At 23.7% G+C, this 24,321-nt stretch overlaps 1 protein-coding gene across 1 annotated transcript in view; it reads left to right on the top strand.

The window, feature by feature from the left end:
* The first annotated feature begins 4,450 nt into the window (after positions 1-4,450).
* Positions 4,451-24,321, top strand: part of LOC134829964 (protein O-mannosyl-transferase TMTC2) — a 98,061-nt gene continuing 78,190 nt past the window's right edge. Inside the window, exons 1-3 of the mRNA XM_063843286.1 lie at positions 4,451-4,542; positions 8,391-9,327; positions 20,859-20,945. Of these exons, the coding sequence (XP_063699356.1) occupies positions 9,296-9,327; positions 20,859-20,945 (119 nt within the window). The 5' untranslated portion in view covers positions 4,451-4,542; positions 8,391-9,295. The remainder of the gene's footprint in view (positions 4,543-8,390; positions 9,328-20,858; positions 20,946-24,321) is intronic.

Below are 24,321 nucleotides of genomic sequence, written 5' to 3' on the forward strand. Positions count from 1 at the left end.
CATCAAGGGAGATATATCGAGATAGCTCTGTCGTACATTAATAAAGTCATACTTCATATAGTCATGTATGCTAGAATGCTCGACCCAAGTTTATCATCAACTCACCAAACTTTTTATTTATTTTTTCGGCAAATTTTTTCACAAATGCACACGTGTAAGAGCAAAACCGAAAAAACATCAGGAGAAACCTAAAATGAGAGAGAAACGGAAAAAAATATTAGTATCTCCTATTATTATTATCTGTATCATCATCATCATCGTCACTCCGGACATGATTCTCCCATATATATCTGAACATAGAAAAATAGTTTATGATCATTTTGGGAATTTATTATGATTATTGCAGAGCCAACCGCCATACACAGCCATACTTTGATGACATCCGAACGTCGTAGGTGAGGGAAAGAACGTGCATGGAAGACAAAAATAAATTGCTTTGTGCAATCAATAAATGATCAATAGATAGTCCAATGACATCGTTACTTGATACGTACCGAAAATTTTACATGCAGAATTTATCAGGAAATGTTGTTTGATATTCCCCATGGAATTGAATCACATAATCTAATTTCAATTTTCATGTCTTCCATCATATGTTTGCGACTCTTACACATTATGGCGTATTGAATGACAAAATAATTATTCGGTTTGGAGGATTATTATTTTAAAAGCAGCCCATTAAACTTTTAGTAATGAACATTTCCACGAGGACGAGTTGATGCGACAGGCGTCGTCGTTGTCGTTGGCGTCGTGATACAAAACAGCAATCCAACACTAAATTACTCACGTTTCCATCAAAAACATTTTCATGCCCACTGGGTAAATGTGTCCTGCTGCATCGTGATGCTGATGGAAAAAAATGTATCTCTTCCATCATGTGTGTCATAGTCGGTATTTGTCCATCTCGCGCAGCAAAAAATAAAGGAGTCAGGGATATGCCGCACAGACAAATTGACATTTTGATTTAATTTTGTCATTAATCTAACGCGTCCCATGCATATCATCATATCATTCGCGTCACATCACTATCGCAGCAAACTTTCATTTTAATTAACATCAAACCGAAAAAGCAAAGGCAATCAAAACCTCCAACATTATGCATTAATTTGATGCTAAACAAAGAGATAGCGGAGCACGCGAATAAAAAATAAATAATAATAAAATAGACCATTTTATGCTCTTTCTCCAGCCAGTTTGCATGCATTGTTCAGTTTTATTATGAGCGCACAATAACGCTTCATCGTCAGATGATGAACAAATAGATGTTTTGGAAAATGTGGTATTTGGCATCATGCGTGCAATATGTGAGTGTGTATGTGTCACTCAATCAAATTATATTATAATGTATTTTCTCAAAGTGACCACTTTTTTAACCGCACCGCATATAGACAGCGAGGAGCCATGAGCTGCGTGCACCTTTTATCATAACAATAACAATTAAATTTATGTGGACCGATGCAGTTGCAATAAAACCCCAATAAATATCAATAAATGATAATTTGTCGCATTTATCAGTTTTTGCTCGATTTTTTGTACTCTCTTTTATTTTATTGTTAATTTTACTTGCGCTCTTTTATGAGCTCTCGAACAATCGAAATATGTGGTAATTTTTGAAATATGCAAATGAAAGATGAACGTGTTTCATTTACGAGAAATTTTAAAAAACGATGATTGACAATAAAATATTTTTAAATTTGGCGAATTATTGAATTTTTTTTTCTCATTTTTTTGTAAAAATGTAAAGATATGTAAAAAATATTCATATTTTTGTCATTTAAATTTTTTCCATAATTTTGCCAATTTTTTCAGATATACATATTTTTTAATTTAAATAATTTTTTTCTAAAAAATAAAAAATTAATAAAAAATTAAATAATAATTAAATAAAAAAATTAATTAATTAATAATTAAATAAATAATGAATTAAATTAAATAAAGTTAAATTATAAATTAATTAAATAAAAATATTTTAAAAAATAAATAAATTAACCAATTTTATAAGTTTTAAAACAAAATATAAAAATTTATACAAAAAAAAACTATTTAACACTTAAAATATATTTTTTTATTAAATAGAAGAAAATTGTTAATTTAACTTTTTCTTAAAATTTACTAAAATATACCTATTGTTAAGAAATATAATTATTCAAAAAATTGTGAAAATTCATATTTAAAAATTCAATAGAATTATTTTTTTTTAATAACTAAAATAATGAAGTAAAAGTTAAAAATTTAGGTAAAAAATAAAATTTTATTGGAAAAAAAATTTTTAAACACTTTTTTTTAATAAAACTTATGTTATTAGAATTTACTTAAAAAATTATAATTATTAAAAAAATATTAAGTAATGTAAAATGCAGTAAAAAATGAAAATTTAATGTAAAAAAGCAATATTTTTTCGAATACAATATAAATTTTGTAAAAATATAATTATTTAAAAAATTATGAAAATTAATATTGAAGAAAATAATTAGAATTATTTTTTAAATTAAAAAAATAATAAATTAAAATTTCTAAATTTTTCACTTTTAAATAAAATTGAAACTTAAAAAAAAATGTAAAACATATTTTTTTTTTTAAATAAAAATTTTGTTATAAAAATTTACTTAAAAAAATAATTATAATATTAAAAAAATTTCAAATAATTTTATAAAAAAAAATAATTAAAAATTAAATAATTAAATTTAAATTTAATATTAAAAAAAATTTTAAAATTTATTTTACTTTTTAAATAAAAATCATTTTATGAAAATTACATAAAAATTATAATTATTAAAATTTATAAAAATATAAAAAAAATAATAATTATATTTAGTATGAATTCTAATATTGAAAATATATTTTAAAACTTATTTCATTAATTTTTAATTTAATAAATAATTAATTATAATTATAAAATTAAATAATTCCATGAAATAAAAAAAATAAATAATTATAATTACAAAAATATCATAAATGGTTTTAAAAATTAATGAAATAAAATTTAAAATATTTCTCGCAATATGAAAATTAATATCACAAAAATGTCAAATGGTCAAAACTAAAATTTCCCATATCACATCACAATATTTACCAATCACTAAACACATTAACAGTAACAATTGCAATGTATGTGCGAGCGATCTGCAATAACTGACGCAATTTCGGTTTTTATTGCTATTTTGCAATGATTTTTGGAAAGCGCATTATTTAGACGATTATTATTGTTATTATTACTGGACCCGACATAAAATTTTTACTGCAGGTTATTATTTTGAAATTGAAACTGTAATGAGATATTCAGTAAATAATATTTTGATTGAATTTCATTGTTATTGCGGTGCGGTTGTGGCATTATTGATTTATCGTTATTACTTAAATGACGCGAAATTGCTGGTCTTGCAATTCTTTAAATTATATGCGTTTAAGAATGTTCCTTGTAATTATTGCAGTTTTTCGATGTTTTCTTGATGCAACATGAGGAAAGTACATGCAACAGTGGTTAGTTCCGAAAATTTCCGGTAGAGGGATTTTTTGTATGAGAAACTCCTTTTTTGCGTTATTGCATGATTTTGAACCGTTTTTTTGAAGGGAAAAAATTTAAATTAAAATTTTAATTAAATAAAAAGCAAGTCATTGATTTTTTTGATAAGAAAAATTAATTTTTAAATAAAAAAAAAATAAAAATATTTTTTTTTTCTACAAGGGGGAGAAAAAATATTTACTTTGCGGCGAAAAATAATAATTGAATTAAAAAGTCAATTGTTAATCGTCCCAACTTGTCATCCCTCGAACGAGAGAAATTTTCATCGCCCAATTTGGCAAAAAGTGTCCCCAGAATAAACAGAACATGCAACAAATGTATACAAATCCTTTACACGTGTCCCGTCCCGTACATTGTTTCGAGGCGATTTTCGTGCCGTACGGCAAAAAATAAAAAACCACCCGATTGATCGTCAAAAAATATTCATACTTGGTATTATTGATGATAATAAATGATAATATTCTAACTTGTTAATTTTTACTTCATATACGCAGAGAATGCATTTTTCGCCACACAGCTGCACGTCGTCATACGGCGAAATGCACTGCGCCTGCTCACACGGCATCGTTCGGCATCGCTCGTCGCGAGTCCTTCGTTCGGCAAAACATGCCAGGTCCTATTGCGGGGGATGTCTCTCGTACAACCGCTACACATGTCGCATGCACGCGGCACAACAACAGTATAAATCTGGTTTTATTCTCGCAAATAGATTTAGTCATTTCGTGTCTGTCGAACGTGTTAAATGCTCTTTTGTCGTTTTGCCGTGAATTCTGCAAAAAAAAAAAGAAAAATAAAATAAAAAGAAAATTGTGCAAAAATTATAAAAATTGCAGGAAATCACGAGATTCGGGACGTGAAAAAATACTTCGTATTAAAAAAAATAATTAAAAAAAGCAAAAAATTAAAAAAATTAAAATTGTGAAAAAAAATCGGTGCAAAAAAAATATTTGTGAAAAAAAATAACAAAAAAGGCAATCCTTTTAAAAAAATTAAAAACAAATAAAAATACTACTAATAAAGTACGTAACTTATTATCCAATTAAAATATCATTATAATAATTGCTTTATTTTGCTTCCATCCTTACTTTGTACTACTACCTACTTGTTTCTGTGTAAAAGAATTTTTTGTCGGAAAAAATGAACTTTGTTGAAAGCTAGTACCTACTTCGATAGAAGATAGCGGAAAAATAAAGTTAATAAATAAATAGTTGCAATAACTTTGTGCTGCGAGAAATTTTTCAAAGCAATGTTTTTGTTTGCGGAATTTTTTTTCTACAAATTAGTAGAAAAATTCAATTTAATTGAAATATATAGAGAATAATTTTTTTTTTTTTTTTTAATATAGAAAAATATTTTTTCATTTCATTGATTTGATTTTTTTTTTCATTTTAAAAATTAAAAAAAAAATTCTTGTCAATTTTTATTGAACTAAATTTTATTTTTATTTAGTAAATAAATTTTTGACTTTCTGAGGATTATTTTTATTAAAAAAAATTATTATAATAATTTAAAAATATTTTTTAAATTTATTTCATCGAAAAAACTTATCAATTAAATTTTTATAAAATTTATTATTGAATTTTATTTTTATTTAGCAACATAATTTTTTATTTGCTAAAAATTACTAAAATAATTATTTATTAAAATAAGCAATTATTTTTTTGATGTTTTAAAATAAAAAAAAATTAATAAAAAATTGTATTAAATATGTTATATTAATTAAAATTAAATTTAAAAAATTAAATTAAATGATTTTTTTTTTTTTTTAATTTAATTAATTTAATAAAATAAATAAATTTATAAAAATTAAAAAAAAATAAATTATTTAAAATAATTTTAAAATAAATAAATAAAATAATAAATTTTAAAAAATAAAATAATTTCAATATTTTATTGAATAATTTAAATTTTTAAATAATTTCATTTTCTTTTTATTAAATTGAATTTTATCTAAATTTATTCTTAATTTCAAAAGAAAAATAAATTTTATTTAATTTTCAAAACAATTTTCAAAATAAAATACAAAATAAATTTAAAAAAATTAATTTAAAAAAATCATTAAAATAAAAAAATAAAAAAAGAAGTAAATAATTCTGAAAAACAAATTAATTTTATATACAAAAAAAAAAAATAATTTTTCAAGAAAATTTTCATGACCTTCCCCATGGCTGTTTCATTTCTATTTTTAATTTAGTTCAGAAACTGTAGAGAAAAATAAAATAAAGCAGAAGATCTGCATCAATATCCTACAGCGATAGCAGCAACCGGCAGTAGTGTGCGTTTGTGCAATTTCACAAAATAAACGAAGCGAATACGAGAAAAAAAAACTAATTAGCACTAATTTCAGTTGTATAGTGTTCCGGCATCTTCTTACAAGTTGCGAGAAAACGTCGTCGTTGAAAAATGAGAAGAAATTTAAAAAGATCGGGTTGTTGTTGTTGTGATGTGCTTCAACGAAAAAAAAAATTAAAAATAAAAAAAAATATTTTTTTTTTGTTATTTAAAAAAAATACACTTAAAATACTGTGCTTTCCTGCTTCTTCTGCAATATTTCTCGGGAGTGCAAGAAAAAAGTGCCTTAAACAAAATAAATGTAGTACGAACCACACCGAAAAAAAAAATATAATAAGATGAAAAGTGTGTGTTACGGAAACAGCAGAAACTTCTGCAAGCAATTTTTTATTTCAACACTACTTTCGGTCCCGAACTACTTTTTGTTGTTTTTATTTTTGTCTCGCAGAAAATTCTTGTGCGTGCGTAATACAGTTAAAGGAAAAGAAATTCAGTTTCCGGTTCTGACAGCACATAAATAATAATATACTCGCTCGACTCAATAACATTAACACAAAATTTTTTTTTTGCCACACACACACAGAAAATTGTTCAACATTGACAATGAATGCGAAAAAAAATAGAAAATAATAAAAATAAAGTCAAACAGTGAAATTGAAACTGTAAATAAATTTTTGTAGGCCAACTTCTGGATAGATATCGCAAACACTGCACACAAACAAACATTCGGCGATATCAGATACGAGAGAAACGTACGACGAAAAAAACATAAATAAATAAAAAATGCGAAAGAAATTTTGTCAACCTTTTCCGTTGGGACTGCGACGACCAACGAAAAAAAAATATATAAGAGTAAATTGTCAACAACTTACAGCGCAAACATTCACTCACTCATAAAAAAAAAGTAAAAAAAAATAAAGTTGTGTGTTTGTCAAGATAGAGCAGTTGTGGTTCATTTTATATTAAAATAAGCGACAGAAGTGACTTTTTTTTTCGTTATTTACCAATATGCTTCCGACCCGCCGAAGACGGATGACTCAAGTCGGTAGAATTTCTACAAATAATAAAAAAAATTCTTTTTATTATTAAATTCTTTTTTTTTTGCACGAATGTTCGTTAGCTCGAAAGTATTCCGGAAACAACGTTATCGTTTGTCTTTTGTATTATAATCATGAACCAGATCAAATTTCATCATTATTCGTCATAATATTCTTTTTTTTATTTTATTTTTGTATCATTATCAGTCAAGTACATCAAAAGGAATTTTTTTATTAAAGTTGCACGTGAAAGTTATTTTTGGGAGGAAAAGTTGAAAAGTTTTTTTTTTATTTTGACGAGGAAAATTGAATTTTGTACACAAGTTTGATGAAATTGAAATATTTTTGGATGAAGTTTGAAGTTAAATGAAATATTTTGAATTAAATGTTTTAAATTGTTTTTGAATTAATTTTAAATTTAAATTAATTTTTTTTATTAATTTAAAAAAAATATTAAAATTAAATTATATATTACAGTTTTTTACATTTTTTTTTTTTATTGATTTTGCCCTACAAAATTTGTTGCTGAGAGGTAATCTCGAAAATTATACGTCTCAGAGCATATGTTTCATGGAGAAAAATGTTAGTTATAACGTGTCCGATGTTTTTCGCGAAAAAAAAATTTGAAGAAATTTGAAAAAAAATTCACTCATATTATCTTATTACAATTTTTACCGCATTTTTTAATATTTAATTGTTAAAAAATTTTTTTAAAAATTAAAAAAATAATAAAATTAAATTATAAAAATTTTAAAAGGAAGATTTTTTTAGAAATCAAAAATTTAATATTAAGCTTTTCAATAAAAAAAATATTCTTCAAAAATGTTTATATAGGTATAAATTTCTTATTTATTTACAAATTTTTAACTGAAAAAATGACTCGAAGTAACTTTGAAAAAAATTAGTAAAACCAAAATTAATTAAATAATAGAAATTAATTTAAAATAAAAATGTATTTAAATTAAAATCAAGCAAAAAAAAATTTAATTTTTTCTTAAATTTTTTATTGAAAGAAGCTATCCAAAATTATGTAAAATAAAAATATATTTAGAATTATTAAAAATTAAAAAAAAAGTTTTAAATTAAAAAAATAATATAATAATTTTAAAAAATAAAAATTTATATTTTTTAAAAGCTTATTTATTTTAAATTTTGAATCAAAAAAAAAATATTAAAATATCTTTACTTTTATCATATATTTTTTAAATTTTATTTATTTAAAAAAAATAATATTTTTCAATATTTCAAACTTTTTTAAAAAATATTTTTTATAAATTATTTTTTTCAAATTTATTTAAAAATAGGAAATTCAATATAAGGTCAAATTAATTTTTTCTACGTAATAATATAATTTTTTTTTTCGAGAATTTTAACTTAAATTATCTTAAGGCTATCTAAGGCTTATCGTAATTTAATAAATAGAAAAAAATCTTCTTAGAAATCCTTTCTCGGATTATACCATAACTAAAAATAACTCATTAACAGACCCTTTTCTAATCAAATCTTCTCATTTCCTTTTATTTTTGTTTTTCTTCCAGATTTGATCCAATTTCATCAAATATTATCACCAAAACATACGGAAATCAAATAAATCAAGAGAAGAGCAAACATCGCCGAGAAGCAAAAAAAAATGTGAAAGAAAGTCACAAAAAAATAAAGAAGAATTAATTCCTTTCGTTTGTCTCAAGGCAAAAATTAATAAGAGAAGAGATCGTATAAAAACAAAGGTCAACATCCTTTTTCCTCTCTTTCCTCGCTTTAACGACATCCGAGAGTGAAGGCAAAAAAAAACATTTTGAACCATTTTTATCATCGTTTTCCTTCGCACTTAATTCATATCCGTTTGCCTTTCACTTAAATAAATAAATAAAAATAAAACAAAACAACAACAACGACGCCATAAACGGAATCAACACTCGCCGAACGTGAAAAAAACGAAAGAAAGGAAAAAAATCTGTATGTAACTAATTTCATCAGGATTTTATTTATTTTTCCCTTATCTTTGTCCGTTTCGTCGTTGTTTGTATTCGAAGAAAAAATTTGTTTATCATTGTTTGCATTGGAGTCTTCTAATAATAAAATTCAAATGGGCTCGTTGCTGCGTGCCCACAAAATGATATCATTGGTGATTAAACAAATTGAAAAATACGGAAATTCGCTCTTCCTCTAAAAAAAAAAATAAAAAAAGGATCAAAAAATAAGAAAAAAGGAAAAAAATAAAGATTCAGTGTTAATTTGTATAAAATTAAGAAAAAAATAGAAAAAAAGGAAGAAAAAATAAATAAATCATTTTCACTTTTCCGTACCTATCATCTAAAAGTCAAGCGTAATAGTAAAAAAAAAAATAATTTTGTGCGACTCGAAAAGAAAAAAAGAGAAAAACGCGTGTGCTAAATAAAGTAATGCTTTTCATACGGCGACATCAACTTAATATATTCTAGCAATGCCAAAACAGCATCACCGCAACAAGTCAAGGTGAGTTTTTATATTATTGTTATTACTTTTGTTTGTGTACTACTGCGTTTAGCAGAATAAAATAAAACATGCCATCCAGAAAATGACATAAACGCACACCTGGGTGGCATTCGCACAGTTAGAACAGCGATTTGAGGTGCTTGACTGCGAGTTTTCAATGAAAAAAAGGGAAATTAAAAAAGAATTTTTTAATTTTTTAAAAATGATTCTTAAAAAATTAAAAAAAAAAAAAATAATATTAAAAATTATTTGAAATTTCATTTGTTCAAATTTTGATAATTTTTTTTAATTGTTCTTCAAAAATTTAAAAAAAATTATCCACAAAAAATTTATTTTTTTTTCAAATTCTAATTCTAATTATTTCTAAAATATTAAAATTTTTTAATTTTGTTTTATTAAACTCTAAATTTCAAAAAATAGTTTTACGAAATTCGCGAAAAATTAAAAAAAGTTTTTGAAAAATTACATTTATTTTATTTTTATTTTAATTTCAAAACAAAATTCTTTAAATTAAATCAAATTAAAATTAAAATATTTTTTATTTTAATTATTTTTTTTTTAAACCAATTTTTTCGTAATTTGCTAAAAAAAATTAAATCTTTACAAAAATTATTTAAAAATCCCCCAAATAAATAAAAAAAAAATAAAACTCATATTCTTTGGAAATATCTAAAATTTTTGAAAAATTAATAATATTAAAAATATTTAAAAAAATATTAATATTAAAAATATTTTTAAAAAATTTGCAATATTAATATTAAAAAAAAAAAAAAAATATTAAAAAATAAAAAAATTTTTAAAAAAATAATAAAAAAAATATTAAAAAAAATTTAAAAAATTTTTCGAAAAACTGTTCCATGAATTTAAAAAAAATTTTAAATTTTTTTTTTTATTTAAATAAAATATTTCAAACTTTTCCATTTTTTAATTTAAAAACTTCAAAAAAGACTTCTTTAAAGAAAATTAATAAATAAAAAAAAATTATTTCGAAAGTAAATTAAAATAATTTTGAAATTAATTTTAAATTTCGTACTTTTCAAAAATTATATCGTTCATTAATATTTTTAAATCTATTTAAAAAAATTACTCACAATTTTTTCACAAATCCCCATAAATAATTGTCATTGGTGCACTTTAAACCCCTTTGCACCCATGATTAATTCAATTACCGCTATATTTTATCATTTTATGTTAAAAAAAAATTTTTTTTTTGCTCCCTGAACCATCCCCTTTTTTCCTCTCTTTAGATTAAATTAATGCAATTTATTATTATCATAATGTTGTTTTAATGTTTATATGCATTAAATGAATTATTTAAATACAAAATCAACATTTTACACCTGAAATTGTGTCTGGTTTGTTGTTGTTGTTGTTTTTTTTTGTTGCGTGATGTAGCATGTCGAAAAAGAAGCCAATTTTATATTAATTTCGAATTTTTGCCTGGATGCGAGTTGTAGGTCGAATAATTATTTCCCAATTTAATGCTTCGTTCACTTTTTTGTCCTTATTTTTTTTCTCATTTTCCGTAAAATACATATTAATGCGCACAATAAATGTATATGCCATCAATTAGTAGCAACGCAACGCAGCAGACGGAATGAACGCCTGAACGAACGAAAAAAATGATAATAATGATTATTATTTTTGTGTTCGAATTGTCGATTCATGCCCTGCTTATTAAAGGACACCGAACATTTTCATTTATGAGGACTTGTTCTCTCGAATGACACACAATTTGGTCATTAACGACAATTTTTTTTTCGTGAAAGCCGCGCCGTCGACGATTAATTATATAAATGTGGCGACCATCTTTGTTTATTTTGTGTGCAATGTACGCGGTACGGGCGCAAGGGGGCGCAAGAGTCATTCTAATTAATGGACACACTCCGAAACTAATGACTCCCTTGTTGATGATATTTTAATAATTTATGCTGTTGCTCGAATTGACTCAATTTTCGAGGAAAACAAATAAAAACGGAGCAAATTCTTTTTTAAATACCCTAATTTTCACTTGTTGTCTGTCTGTCACCGATCGTATCACATCTATAAGACAATAAATCACAACCGAAGAGAAAAAATGACAAAATTGGACAAACAATAAACGAACGAAAAAAAGAAGAAAAAAAAATGATGATGAACGAAAGGCAATCATAAAAAAAGGGAGCAACAGCTCAAAATTTTTATGTTTAAACGTGATTTGCGATGAAAAGCAAGAAAAAATGATTCAGCTACTTGTTGTATTTTTTTTTATCTTATTTTTCTTTGTTTAGAATGATTTTTATTTTTTTTCCTTCTTCTTGATGATGGAAAATTAATATAATACGTTGTCATGTTCTTGAATTCTGAGACAAGCGAGGAGAAAAATGTTTCATGTTAAGTTTTTAATTATATTTTAATAAAGCATTTGTCTCATGACAAAATGATGACATGACATGTTGATCGCAAGATGACTTTTTTTTTAATAAATAGAGCAGTGGGGCGTCGAAAAATGTTTTTTTTTTTTCGAAATTGATTATTTATGAAAAAAAAGGAAAAGAAGATTGTGTGAAAGGTCATCAAGTGGGCAGATTTTTATTTAGTTGACTTGTGAAGGTCAGGTTTGTAGTTTCAGATGAATTCAAGATGAATTGATTTCTTGGAAGAAATAGGTTTTTGTATGCTTTGGGGGTTTGTTCAATTTTTAAAAATATCAAATTTAATAAATTGTGTGTTACAGGGTTGTCAATATTTTTTTTTAATTATTTTTAATTTTTTTTTATTTTTATTAATAAAATTTTTTAATTTTAATTTTAAATTAAATAAAGTTTAATTTAAATTTTTAATTATTTTTAAAATATTTTTTTTTTAATTAAAATAAAAAATTAAATTAAATAAAAAAATATTTAATTAAATTAAAAATTAAATTTAATATTTTTTTAAAGTCTAAAACAATCAGGGTTGCCAAAATACTCCTTTCTTATTGTAAAAAATTAAAATATTAAAAATAAATTAAATTAAATTAAAAATACCTATTAAAATAAATATTAAAATAATAAAAAAGTGTATAAATAAATAATTTTTTTATGATAAATAAAAAAAATGAAAAATTAATTTGCAGGAGTAAAATAATTTTTTTTAGTAAAAAATAATTTTTAATATTTTTTTTATAAATACTTTTTTTATATTATCATATTTTATGTTAAAAAAAATTAATTTTGAGTATATTTTTAAATGCAATAAATTATTCTCTTATCTTTAAGAGTTTTTAAAAAACAAATTTTATTAATTATTTTTGCTATTTAAAAATCTTTTATGAGTCAAAAAGAACCCATGAGAAAAAACTCTAAAGAGATTCATGAGTCATTGTATTACAAAATTTTAAAAATCAATTTCAATAACTTTTTCAGCTCAAAAAACTTGTTTATAATTCAAAAAAATATTTTCTCACATCAAAAAGTCAAAAAATCAAAGTAAAAGCCAAACAACACTCAATCAAACTTCTCATCACCCTTCAGAAAAAAATTTTCCTTTTTCACTAATTTCCTCCAATTTTTTCCGGTTATCTGAACACAATCAAGTTTGATTTGAAGAAAAACCCGCTCACTTTTGCAGGTGCCCAAACTTGTTCGGCATATTATTTATTAATGAATCAATACTTACCGACAAACATTTCATCACCCTTCTTCAACGTACATTTTCTATGCGCCACATAATTTTGCGGCAAACAGACAAAGTTCCTCATGAATCTACTTTTGGGAGCAGCTTACTTGAACAACAACAACAACAAGCAAGAAGAAAAAAATGAATCATGAATATTTTATTAACTCAATCTTTTATAATTGGAAGCACAAACAAGAGAGCAAGGAGCACGAGGAGAACAGAAGGCGGCAAAGAAAATTTATTTATTTATTAATAATAATAATGAAGAATGCATGAAGAGAAATCATAAAGTTTACCGCAATCACTTCTTCCTCTGCTTTTTCGCTTTCGACGTTAATAACTTCTATGGCACGACTTTTTCTTCTTGTTCTAGTTTTGTTTGCTTTCCTTTCGACGACGGAAGTAATGAATTAAAAAATGAAAAAATAAAAAAAAGTTTTCATAAACGATCAACCTTTGGGAAAAACCACTCAATATTTTTTTTTTTTTGAATTAATTAGAAAATTTTATGGCTTTGCGTCAATGCACATTTTCACGTCTCATTTCCCTCAATTAGACATTTTTCGATAAAATTTAAATTTAAATCAAATTAGTTCTAATTGATTTTAAAGCAAAAATTTATGATAATGGCTGCGATATCGGATGATGCTTATTTTTTCGCATCCATAAAATAAATAAAAAAAATTTTTTTGCTGAATTCATGCTCCATTTAAGCTGCATTATCATTGCGTATTTGTGCATCCAAAATGGGATATAAAAAAAATTCAGTAAATAAAAAAAATGAAATTTTTGTTGCCATTTTCGCTGTTGGAATTACATAAAAAATGATGATGATAAAAAAAAACGAATTGAACAAATTACAAAGGCAACAGACTTTGCGAACACACCACACAAGTCGATTTAACTTGACAATTGGAAATGCAATTAAATTTTTAATAGCAATTTTTCGGGAATATATTCATTTTTTATTATTATTTTTTTTTATTGTAAATTTTTATTTCTTTTTTTTTGCTGTTGATTTTTTTCTGTGTATGGAAAAGTATTTGCGAAAATATCATAATAATGAAATTCGCATGAAATGACGAAAAAATGTAATAATAACAAAGAGTATTAAAAATTGTAATTTTTAAATGTAAAAAGTTGCATGTGATGTTGCTACGTAATGCATTCAATGGTTTCTAAAAAGGCACAGAGAGAAACATTTTTGTTCAGTTCAACGAAATGCACATTCATGGATTTGGTTTTTGTTGTATGGTTTGTAAATAAATTTCATTATCATGCATCAAAACACAATTATTATGGGTTTTTTTTTTGTATAAAATATTTTTTTTCTTTGTTGAAATGCTATTAAAGTTAGTTTTTTTTAATGAATATTGCATATCCAGAGGTATTAAAATGTAGAAAAATTAAAAAAAAATTTTTCGGCAACCCTGGATGAAAATTTTTTTATATTTTATCCTCAAATTGGATTTTGGCAACCCTGCATTTTACAACCCTGAGGCAGTTTTCATCAAATACTTGAGTTTTTACCTCTAAAAAATTAGTTTGAGCAACCCTGTATATCAAAGAATCATATTTTTATGCTGTTGGTTAAATTTGGCAACCCTGTTCATATTAAAAAAAAATTTTCATCTTATTTTATTTTTTTGAAAAATCAAAAAAATTAATAATAAAAATAATTTACGAAGTTTCAAAAATATTTTCAATAAATTTAAATACAACTTTATTTTAATATAATTAAAAGAAAAAATATAAATAAATAAAAAAAACTTATTTCTGAAAATTTTCCGCTTCTGAATAAAATAAAATTCAAAGAAAAACTCGAACAATAAAATATTCAACAAAACAAGAAGAAAAAAAAATAAAAATAAAATAAAAAAGTAGATCATTATTTTTACGACTGATTAATGAAACACGATTGACTGGCGCCTAATAATAATAATAATGTTATAAAGTAAGTTGTTTCAATGTTATTCACTCTCTTTCGGTTTTCCTCTCTTTTCATCCGAACCATTCATCTATCGTGTTCCGTCATATCCGAATGGAGCGAATAAAATCGATAACTAGCATGATAAAAGCATTGTCTTGTTTTTCTTTTTGCTTTTTGTTGACACAATCTAAATATATGCGAATTAAAGCATAACAAAGAGAGACTCTTCGACACATGATTTCTACCCTCCCCCGATTTTTGTTGCCGTAAAATATTGACGATTCACCAGACGTTCCTTCGACTCCTTTTTTTATGTCACACAGCAAATAAAAATATAATAATTTTTTTTTTTTTTTGGGTAAAAGTTTTAACAATGAAAAATTTTTATGGATTAAATACTATAATAAAAAGGCATAAAAACGAGTCGCAAGGAATTTTCTGCTGTTGTCAAAACGCAAGAAGGCGAATCATCATGTGAAGAGAAAAAAAAGGTAGAGAGAATGACACAGAAGTTTTTGGCATTGATTTTTCCTCTGTGTTCATTTTGGTAGAGTTCCATTCACAAAAATGGCAAAAAAAAAATAATCTGTGTCTAATTCATCGTCGTCTCGTACTCTACTAACGTTATCCGCATCATCAAATACCGAAAAAAAAATAAAAAAAGGCAGAGAAATTTAATATATTAGGGAAATATTTTATTATTACTTCTCCGTCGTCGGTATTTTTCACGTTTTATTACTAAAAGAGCTGAATTGTCGCTCCTTTAATTCACTGCTAAATGATTTTTATACATTAAATTCCCATTTTTTTCGTGTATGCGTACAAAATTTAAATAACGAGACGACGACGACGACGGAAAAATTGACACAGTGAATGCGCTGCGTATTCAGTTACAAAATGTGGGTGATAAAATATTGATTTTTTAGCAGCAGCAGCAGCAGCGTATTCACCTAAGCTATGTCAGCTACAGGCTAGAGGAGTAGTTTTTGTCATTATTATATTTTTTTGAGGGAAGCACAATGTTTGTCTGATGTTTTAAATCAAATAAAATGTGTCACATTTTCCGGTTTATTTTATGGAAAAAGGCAGGTTTTTGCGTTGTGTAGGTTTGGAATATATGTGAATTTAATTTTAGTACATAAGGAAGTTGATTATCAGTGACATTGTTTTTTTTTGCACATGTGATGATTGGATTTTGGAATATTTTTATTTAAAAAAAATTAAAAGGCGTCTCCATTGATTTTTTTTATTTTAAAAATTAATATAAAAAAAATAAAAAATTAAATAAAATTGAATTAAATAAAAAAATTAATTTTAATTAATTTAAAAATTTAATTTTTTTTATTTTATTTAAACAAAAAAAAATAATTTAAAAAAATTTAATTGAATTAAAAAAAAATAAAAGCCAAAAAAATTGTTAATAAATCAAAAAATAAAAATTTTTAAAATAAAAATTTAAGAAAATATTTTTTAAATAATTTTTTCATAATATTTTAAAACATTTTTTGTGGCTTTTATTTTTTTTTTAAATTCATTTGAAATCATTTTTTTTTTTCAAAATTAATTTAAAATTAAAATTTATTTATTTTTAATCAAAAGAAAATTATTTTTATTTTTTAAATTAATTGATTAATTTATAAAAAAAAACAATAAAATAATAAAAATTTTAAAAATAAAAAATTTTTTAAAATAATAAAATTTTAAGTATTGAAATTTTTGTTGAATTTTCTTAATCTTATTGTTGATTGTTTCAATTTTCAAATTTAAAAAAAATAAAAAAAAAATAAAGTAAAAAAAAAATCTAAGTTTTATTTTTTTAAACACTACCTAAAATTTTTATATTTATATAATTTTTATTTTTATAAAATTATTCCTTTTAAATATATTTTTTTTTTAATTTATTTTTTTTTTATCAAAAGCTTCTATTAATTTTGAACAAAAAAAAACTATTTTTAATACAAACCCAGAATTCAATTCAAAAAACAATTTTCCTCCTATGTTCGTGTCATATCAATTTTTTTTTGTTATTTTCTACATTTTTCGTTCCATATGCAATCACTTTTCTACATATATTTACATCCGAACTATAGACATCGTCGTCGCTTTGTATATAAAAATCACATTTGCATTCATTTGTAATGACAACACCATCTGCTCATTCGAAACACATCCACAAACATATTTGTGCCATTTTTCCATATTGTATTATCATTTAGATGGTTGTCATTACATAAAACAATGGACATTTGTTGCTTTTTAAGCGACTTTCTTACGTTCTATTTTTCTCTCGACTTTCGTTCCGAACTGAGAAAATGGGATTTTTATTACATTTTCATACAAATGGCGACTAGTTCATCTGCCTGGCTTTTGTGAATAAATATTTTCTTAATGGCGCAAAGCTTGTCTTCCAACGAAAATTTCGTTAATTAAAAGGCTTTCGCAAGAAGAGAACTCGTAATAAGGCAAAAAACACAAACAGACATAATAATGAAAAAAGGAAAGATTTATACTTTCATTTACTTTCTTTATGTATTTCTTCGATGTTGGCTTGTAACGGGAACCGAGTCACGTATAAAAGTAAACATGACAACGCTGTAACGAGGGTACTTTTTGACACAAATTTCAGAGGTACGATGACTTGCCAGGCGAAAAGTGCCGTCAGCCTGTCAATGTAATAAGAAGATTTCAATGTCTCGGTGTCGGCAGTATCTTATCAAATGCTTTCGAAACCATGTAGGCACATTTTGTGTGTCTATAATGCGATTGCGGTACAAAAGTCTCGAGTATATTGTACGAAATTTGTGTCTCTCAGGTAAAAATATTTTAATTTTTTGAAATTCTTCTTTTTAATTAAAATTAAATTAATTTAATTAATAATTAATTAATTTAATAATTTAATTTAATTGATTTTAATTTATTTTATTTTATTTTAATTAATTTTAATAATTAAAAAAATTTTTAAAAATGTCATAAATTTATAAATTTTAAAAAACCATTTTAAGCTAATTAAAAGGTTAAAATTTTAAAAATAAAAAAAATAATTGAAAATTTAAAAATAAAAGGCCTTGAGATTTTCATTGGAGATTTTTAATTTTTTTCTGAAATTTTTTTTTTTAATAATTTAAATGATAAAAAAAAAATTAAATATTAAAAAAAAAATAAAATAGAATTCAAAAAATAAAATAAAATAAAAACACAAAAAATATTATTAAATTATTAAATAAAATTAAAAAAAAATAAAAATTTCTTATAAAACTTTAATTTTTTTTTTATATTTTTTTAAATATAAAAAAAAAAATAAATTAAAAAATATTTTTTTTTTTAATAATTTAAATAATTAAAAAATTAAAAAAAAATAAATTAAAATAAAATAAGATAAATAATTAAATATAAAAAAAAATTTAGAAAAAAATGAAAAATTTTTTATAAAAATTTGATTTTTTTTGAAATATAAAAAAATAAAATTAAAAAATATTTTTTTTAATAATTTTATAATTATTTTAATAAACTAATTAAAAAAAAATAATTCAAATTATCAAAAATGTCTTGAAATATATTTTTTTTTAATTTTTACTCTAAAAACATTTTGACCTTGAAATAATAAATTTAAAATTCAAAAAATACGATTTTTCTTCAATTTTTTACTCGCTAAATTTTGACCTTTCGAATCACAAAATTCTGACAATTCACGAACATTCTCGTCTTCTCCGTTTGGGACTCTCTTATAATTACACCACAAATCTCATGTTACCAATAATTTATAATTAGAAGTAAACTTGTGTGTGTGTGCGCGAGGCAGGGAGATAGCACAAGAAGCGACATTTAAATGGAGATAGTGTACTAATGACTACTGACGTTGTCGTACACCTTCCTTGGATGTCGTAACATTTGTCAGGAAACGAGAGCTGACACAGATACCGAAGACGCATTAATAGAAATATATAATTAAAATGATGTTCGTTGGGTACGACGATGATTGTATCCTTGAGATTGAACCTTTATGTTGTGCGAAAGAAGCAATTTTTTCTTCTTCTTCCTTTTTTTTCGCCATTCAATGTTAATTGCGACGAACAACGTGCCATGAAGGTAGCAAGGACGACGACGACGAGGACGGTGAAAAATGAATACCTTCAATTAAAAATAAAGGGAGGAGAGACGAATATCGATTTGACGTCAACTATGAATTACTGGCGCGTGGTCGGAAAAAGTAATTTGGATGTTCTGCTTGAATTTATATGGGGCGAACGTAGGTTGCACGTCTGCAGGTGTGCGCAATTTTCATTGAAATTGATGATAAAAGGCAGCTTTTTTGTCTATGTGATGATTAAATTTTCTGATATGGGTCACTGAATGTGATAATTTGTGCCAATTTAACTAAAAATTGACGTTTCTTTGAGCTTTGAATGAAAATATTTGTCTTTTTGATCGATTTTTCATACAATTTTTTTCATTTTAATCGAAATTTTATAATGAAAATTATTTTTTTTAATCAATTTTTTATTAAAAAATTTATTCATGAACTTTTATTCACAAAAAAAATATTATTAAAAAAAAAATTTTTTAACGAATTTTTTTTAATAAAAATTGCTTTTTAATGGTTTTTTTTTGTTAAACATTTTTCAATCGACTTTTTATTATTTTTTTTTAACTTAATATACAAAAAATTTGTCTCTTCAAGCAATTTAAAAAAAAAATTATTTAATTTCTAATAATAATATTTTTCGTTTATTTGAAAAAAAATCTTTAAACGAATTTTAATCAAATTTTTTCAATTTTGATTGGTTTTTATCTTTTTTTTTATCGAATTTTGATTAAAAATTATTTTGAACGGAATTTTTAAGAAAATTTTTAATATTTCGAAAGAAAAATCATTTTAATCGACCAAAAATTGCCTCTACAATCGATTTTTTGTTAAAAATTTGTTTTTCATCGATTTTAATATGAAAATTAGAATCTGAAAACAATTTTTCATACAAATTTTTTTAATCGAAAAAAATTAAAAATCTTTTTTAATCGATTTTCGTTGAAAAAAAAATTATTTAACTTTTTATTAAAAAAAAAAAATTTTTTTTCGAACAATTAATTTTTTTTTTAAATCAAAATTTTTTTTTAACAAAAAATATCTTTTAAATCGACTTTTAATTTTTTTTTTTAACTTGAATATAAAAATTTTTTACCGACAAGCAAAAATTTCTAATTGTAAAATGCTTCTTTAGCCGAATTTTGTTAAAAAATTTTTTTTCTACGATTTCTTTTTTTTTCAAATTAAATTTAATTAAAAATACAAAAAAATCATTTTTATCGATGAAAAATTGCCTCTTTAATCGATTTTTAATATGAAAATCAAAATCCTAAAACATTTTTTTTATACAAATAGAAAATTTTTATTTAATTTTTAATACAAATTTTTTTTTATTTTTTTTTTGTTTTTTAATTTTTAAATTGTCTTTATTTACAAAACGAGGATTAAATTAGCTTTTTATCCAAAAAATTTTCTCTTTAATAATTCCGCTACTCAGCATAAAAATCGACATTGTTCTACTTTTCTCTCTATTATTATTGGCAACAATCAATTGCTCGTTTTTCTTCCATTCCTCCAACAAATTACAATTTAAAGACCCACAAGTCAAATGTTAAGAACATGTAAATGTCAGGAAGAAAGAAAGCGAGAGAGTCAATTACCATTAAAATCACTCGGAATTACCTTATTTTCTATTAACTACTCAGCAATTTTCCTCCAAATGCCTTTCTTTTCAGTTTTTTTTTCAATTCTCTTCCATTTTTTAACATAAAAATCCCTTTTATATTCATACAATTTTCGTGTGCGAGTCAAGCACATTCAAAGTAGTGAGTAAGAAGTACACAAATGGAAAAATACATAAAAATTGACATTAAAAATTGATGACTTTACTAATGCATTTCTTCTTTTCTTTATCTTTTTTCTCTCTCTCTCTCTTTGCAGACTGGATTACATAAGCTTGGGTTGCTGTGTGCTAGCATTTCTCTTATATGTAAATACCCTGAATGCGGGATTCGTCTACGATGATAGGTAAGTACCCCAAACAAATTAAATTCTCTTCTTACATCACACAGAGCGAAAATTGATTTTAACTTTTTGATTGAGATTTTATTGCGAAAGTCAAGTTGAAAACAGCAATTAAAGCTGAAATACATTAAAATATTTCATCTTTAATTGCCGCTTTGTTGGTGCTCCTCCCTCAGCACTTGGTGCCGTCGATAATGGCTTTTTGGCGAGTTTTTGCGTTATAAAAGAAGAAAATGCTCTATTTGGCTTGATGATAATTACTTGAAAAAATCACGTGGTTTGAAATTTTTTTATATTTAAAAGTCACGTGGTTAAATTATTTTTAAATTTGAAAAAGTCACGTGGTTAAAAAATTTATATGTTAAAAAAGTCACGTAATTAAGTTATTTTTAAATTTGAAAAAGTCACGTGGTTAAAAAAATTTTATGTTTAAAAAATTTAAGAAGTTAAAAATATTTTGTATTTGAAAAAGTCACGTGGTTAAAAAATTTTTATATATAAAAAAATCACGTGGTTAAATTTTTTTTAAATTTGAAAAATTCACGTGGTTAAAAATTTCTTATGTTAAAAAAGTCACGTGCTTAAATTTTTTTTATATTTAAAAAAATTACGTGGTTAAAATTTTTTTAAATTTGAAAAAGTCACGTGGTTAAAAAATTTTTATATTAAAAAAAAACTACGTAGTTAAATTATTTTTAAATTTGAAAAAGTCACGTGGTTAAAAAAATTTTATGTTTAAAAAATTTAAGAAGCTAAAAATATTTTATATTTGAAAAAGTCACGTGGTTAAAAAGTTTTTATGTTTAAAAAATTTAAGAAACTAAAAATTTTTTATATTTGAAAAAGTCATGTGGTTAATAAATTTTTATATTTAAAAAAATCACGTGGTTAAATAATATGTAAATTTGAAAAAGTCACGTGGTTAAAAATTTTTTATTTTTAAAAAAACTACGTGGTTCAATTTTTTTTTGAAATTTGAACCTGTCACGTGGTTAAAAAATTTTTATGTTTAAAAAATTTAAGAAACTAAAAATTTTTTTATATTTGAAAAAGTCACGTGGTTAATAAATTTTTATGTTTAAAAATATTTAAGAAGTTAAAAATTTTTTATATTTTAAATAGTCACGTGGTTAAAAAATTTTTATATTTGAAAATATCACGTGGTTAAAAAAATTTTATGTTTAAAAAATTTAAGAAGTTAAAAATATTTTATATTTGAAAAAGTCACGTGGTTAAAAAATTTTTATATATAAAAAAATCACGTGGTTAAATTTTTTTTAAATTTGAAAAATTCACGTGGTTAAAAATTTCTTATGTTAAAAAAGTCACGTGCTTAAATTTTTTTTATATTTAAAAAAATTACGTGGTTAAAATTTTTTTAAATTTGAAAAAGTCACGTGGTTAAAAAATTTTTATATTAAAAAAAACTACGTAGTTAAATTATTTTTAAATTTGAAAAAGTCACGTGGTTAAAAAAATTTTATGTTTAAAAAATTTAAGAAGCTAAAAATATTTTATATTTGAAAAAGTCACGTGGTTAAAAAGTTTTTATGTTTAAAAAATTTAAGAAACTAAAAATTTTTTATATTTGAAAAAGTCACGTGGTTAATAAATTTTTATATTTAAAAAAATCACGTGGTTAAATTATTTTAAATTTGAAAAAGTCACGTGGTTAAAAATTTTTTATTTTTAAAAAAACTACGTGGTTCAATTTTTTTTGAAATTTGAACCTGTCACGTGGTTAAAAAATTTTTATGTTTAAAAAATTTAAGAAACTAAAAATTTTTTTATATTTGAAAAAGTCACGTGGTTAATAAATTTTCATATTTAAAAAAATCACGTGGTTTAACTATTTTTAAATTTGAAAAAGTCACGTGGCTAAAAAATTTTTATGTTTAAAAATATTTAAGAAGTTAAAAATTTTTTATATTTTAAATAGTCACGTGGTTAAAAAATTTTTATATTTGAAAATATCACGTGGTTAAAAAATTTTTATATTTAAAAAAATCACGTGGTGTAATTATTTTTAAATTTGAAAAGTCACGTGGCTAAAAAATTTTTATATTTAAAAAAATCACGTGGTTAAAAAATTTTTATATTTGAAAGAATCACGTGGTTTAAAAATTTTTTAAATTAAAAAAATAATTATTTAAAAAATTTTATTTAATTAAAAATTAAGAATTAAAAATTATTTAATTAAATTAATTTAAGAAATTAAAAATTTATTAAAAAAATTAGAAAAAAGTTATAAAAAATTTAGAAATTAATGTAAACTCAAAATGCACTACAGTTGGTTCCCGCCAAAACTAATAACGATCTTATAAAAACAATCAACAAAGGAAAATTCAAAGTCTCATAAATTGACGCAAAATATTCGACAAAATTTGACTGTCGAAAAAGTAATCTGTTTAATATCAATATTGTCGCTCGTTTATCATGGCAATGGATCCATCTGTCGTGCTACCCGAACTGATGATTATGCGAATTATGATAAAGACAATTAGAGGGAAACATTTTGGCGCAACATGTGCGTTCGTCGTCGTCGTCATTCGCATTTTGCATAATCTAATCAAATATTAGTTGCGAGCACACACACGAGGTATTTAAAAAGTTTTTTGAACATTTTGGGGCTTAGTTTGTCTCTGCCCAAGTACACCGAGATAAATTGATGATAGTTTGTTTCAGTTTTAAAACGTTATCTGACGGCACAAAAAGAGAGAGAGATGGCGGAGCGATGACCATATAAAGCGACATTGCTCGGCCAGTGTTCAAGTGAATATTAAATTTTATCCCCTGTGCGTGTTTGCAAAATGTTTGCATGAACGCCGTTCGACTCTCAGCAGCGCCATACCTCCCCGATACCGCAATAATGAAATGCAAAATTTTAGTTTGTCATGTTGTCGTGACGAGCTGCACACACTCACACACGGACGACTCACAGGGATTTTGTTTTAAAATCGGATAGGATTAGGTTAATGTTGGCTGCAAAATCCAATATACGGAGCTACGGTGCATGAGGTTTTTGATAAAATACTACAGAGTTGTATGATAAATTGAGCAGAAGATATTTCGTGCCGTGTGTCTGAGTGAGCGAGGCAGTGCAGTGAGGTTGTGCTAATTATATTAATCAAATATTTTGCGAAAGGGAATCACAGAGAGAGAAAGATTTTCGTTTTATTGGAACTGTTTTAGTGCACCTTCATCCATGATTTACGGAATTTTTAATTTTGCGAATCAAATCGAGCGGATTTTATTCAATAAACATGAATTTCTTGCCTTTTTAAATGGAATTTGTTTGAAATTCTAAAAAAAAAATTAAAATAATATTTTTTTAATAAAAAAACTGGAATTTAAAATATTATAAATTTTTAAAAATTTA

This window comes from Culicoides brevitarsis, chromosome 2 (genome assembly GCF_036172545.1).
Source record: "Culicoides brevitarsis isolate CSIRO-B50_1 chromosome 2, AGI_CSIRO_Cbre_v1, whole genome shotgun sequence".
NCBI classification, from domain to species: domain Eukaryota; kingdom Metazoa; phylum Arthropoda; class Insecta; order Diptera; family Ceratopogonidae; genus Culicoides; species Culicoides brevitarsis.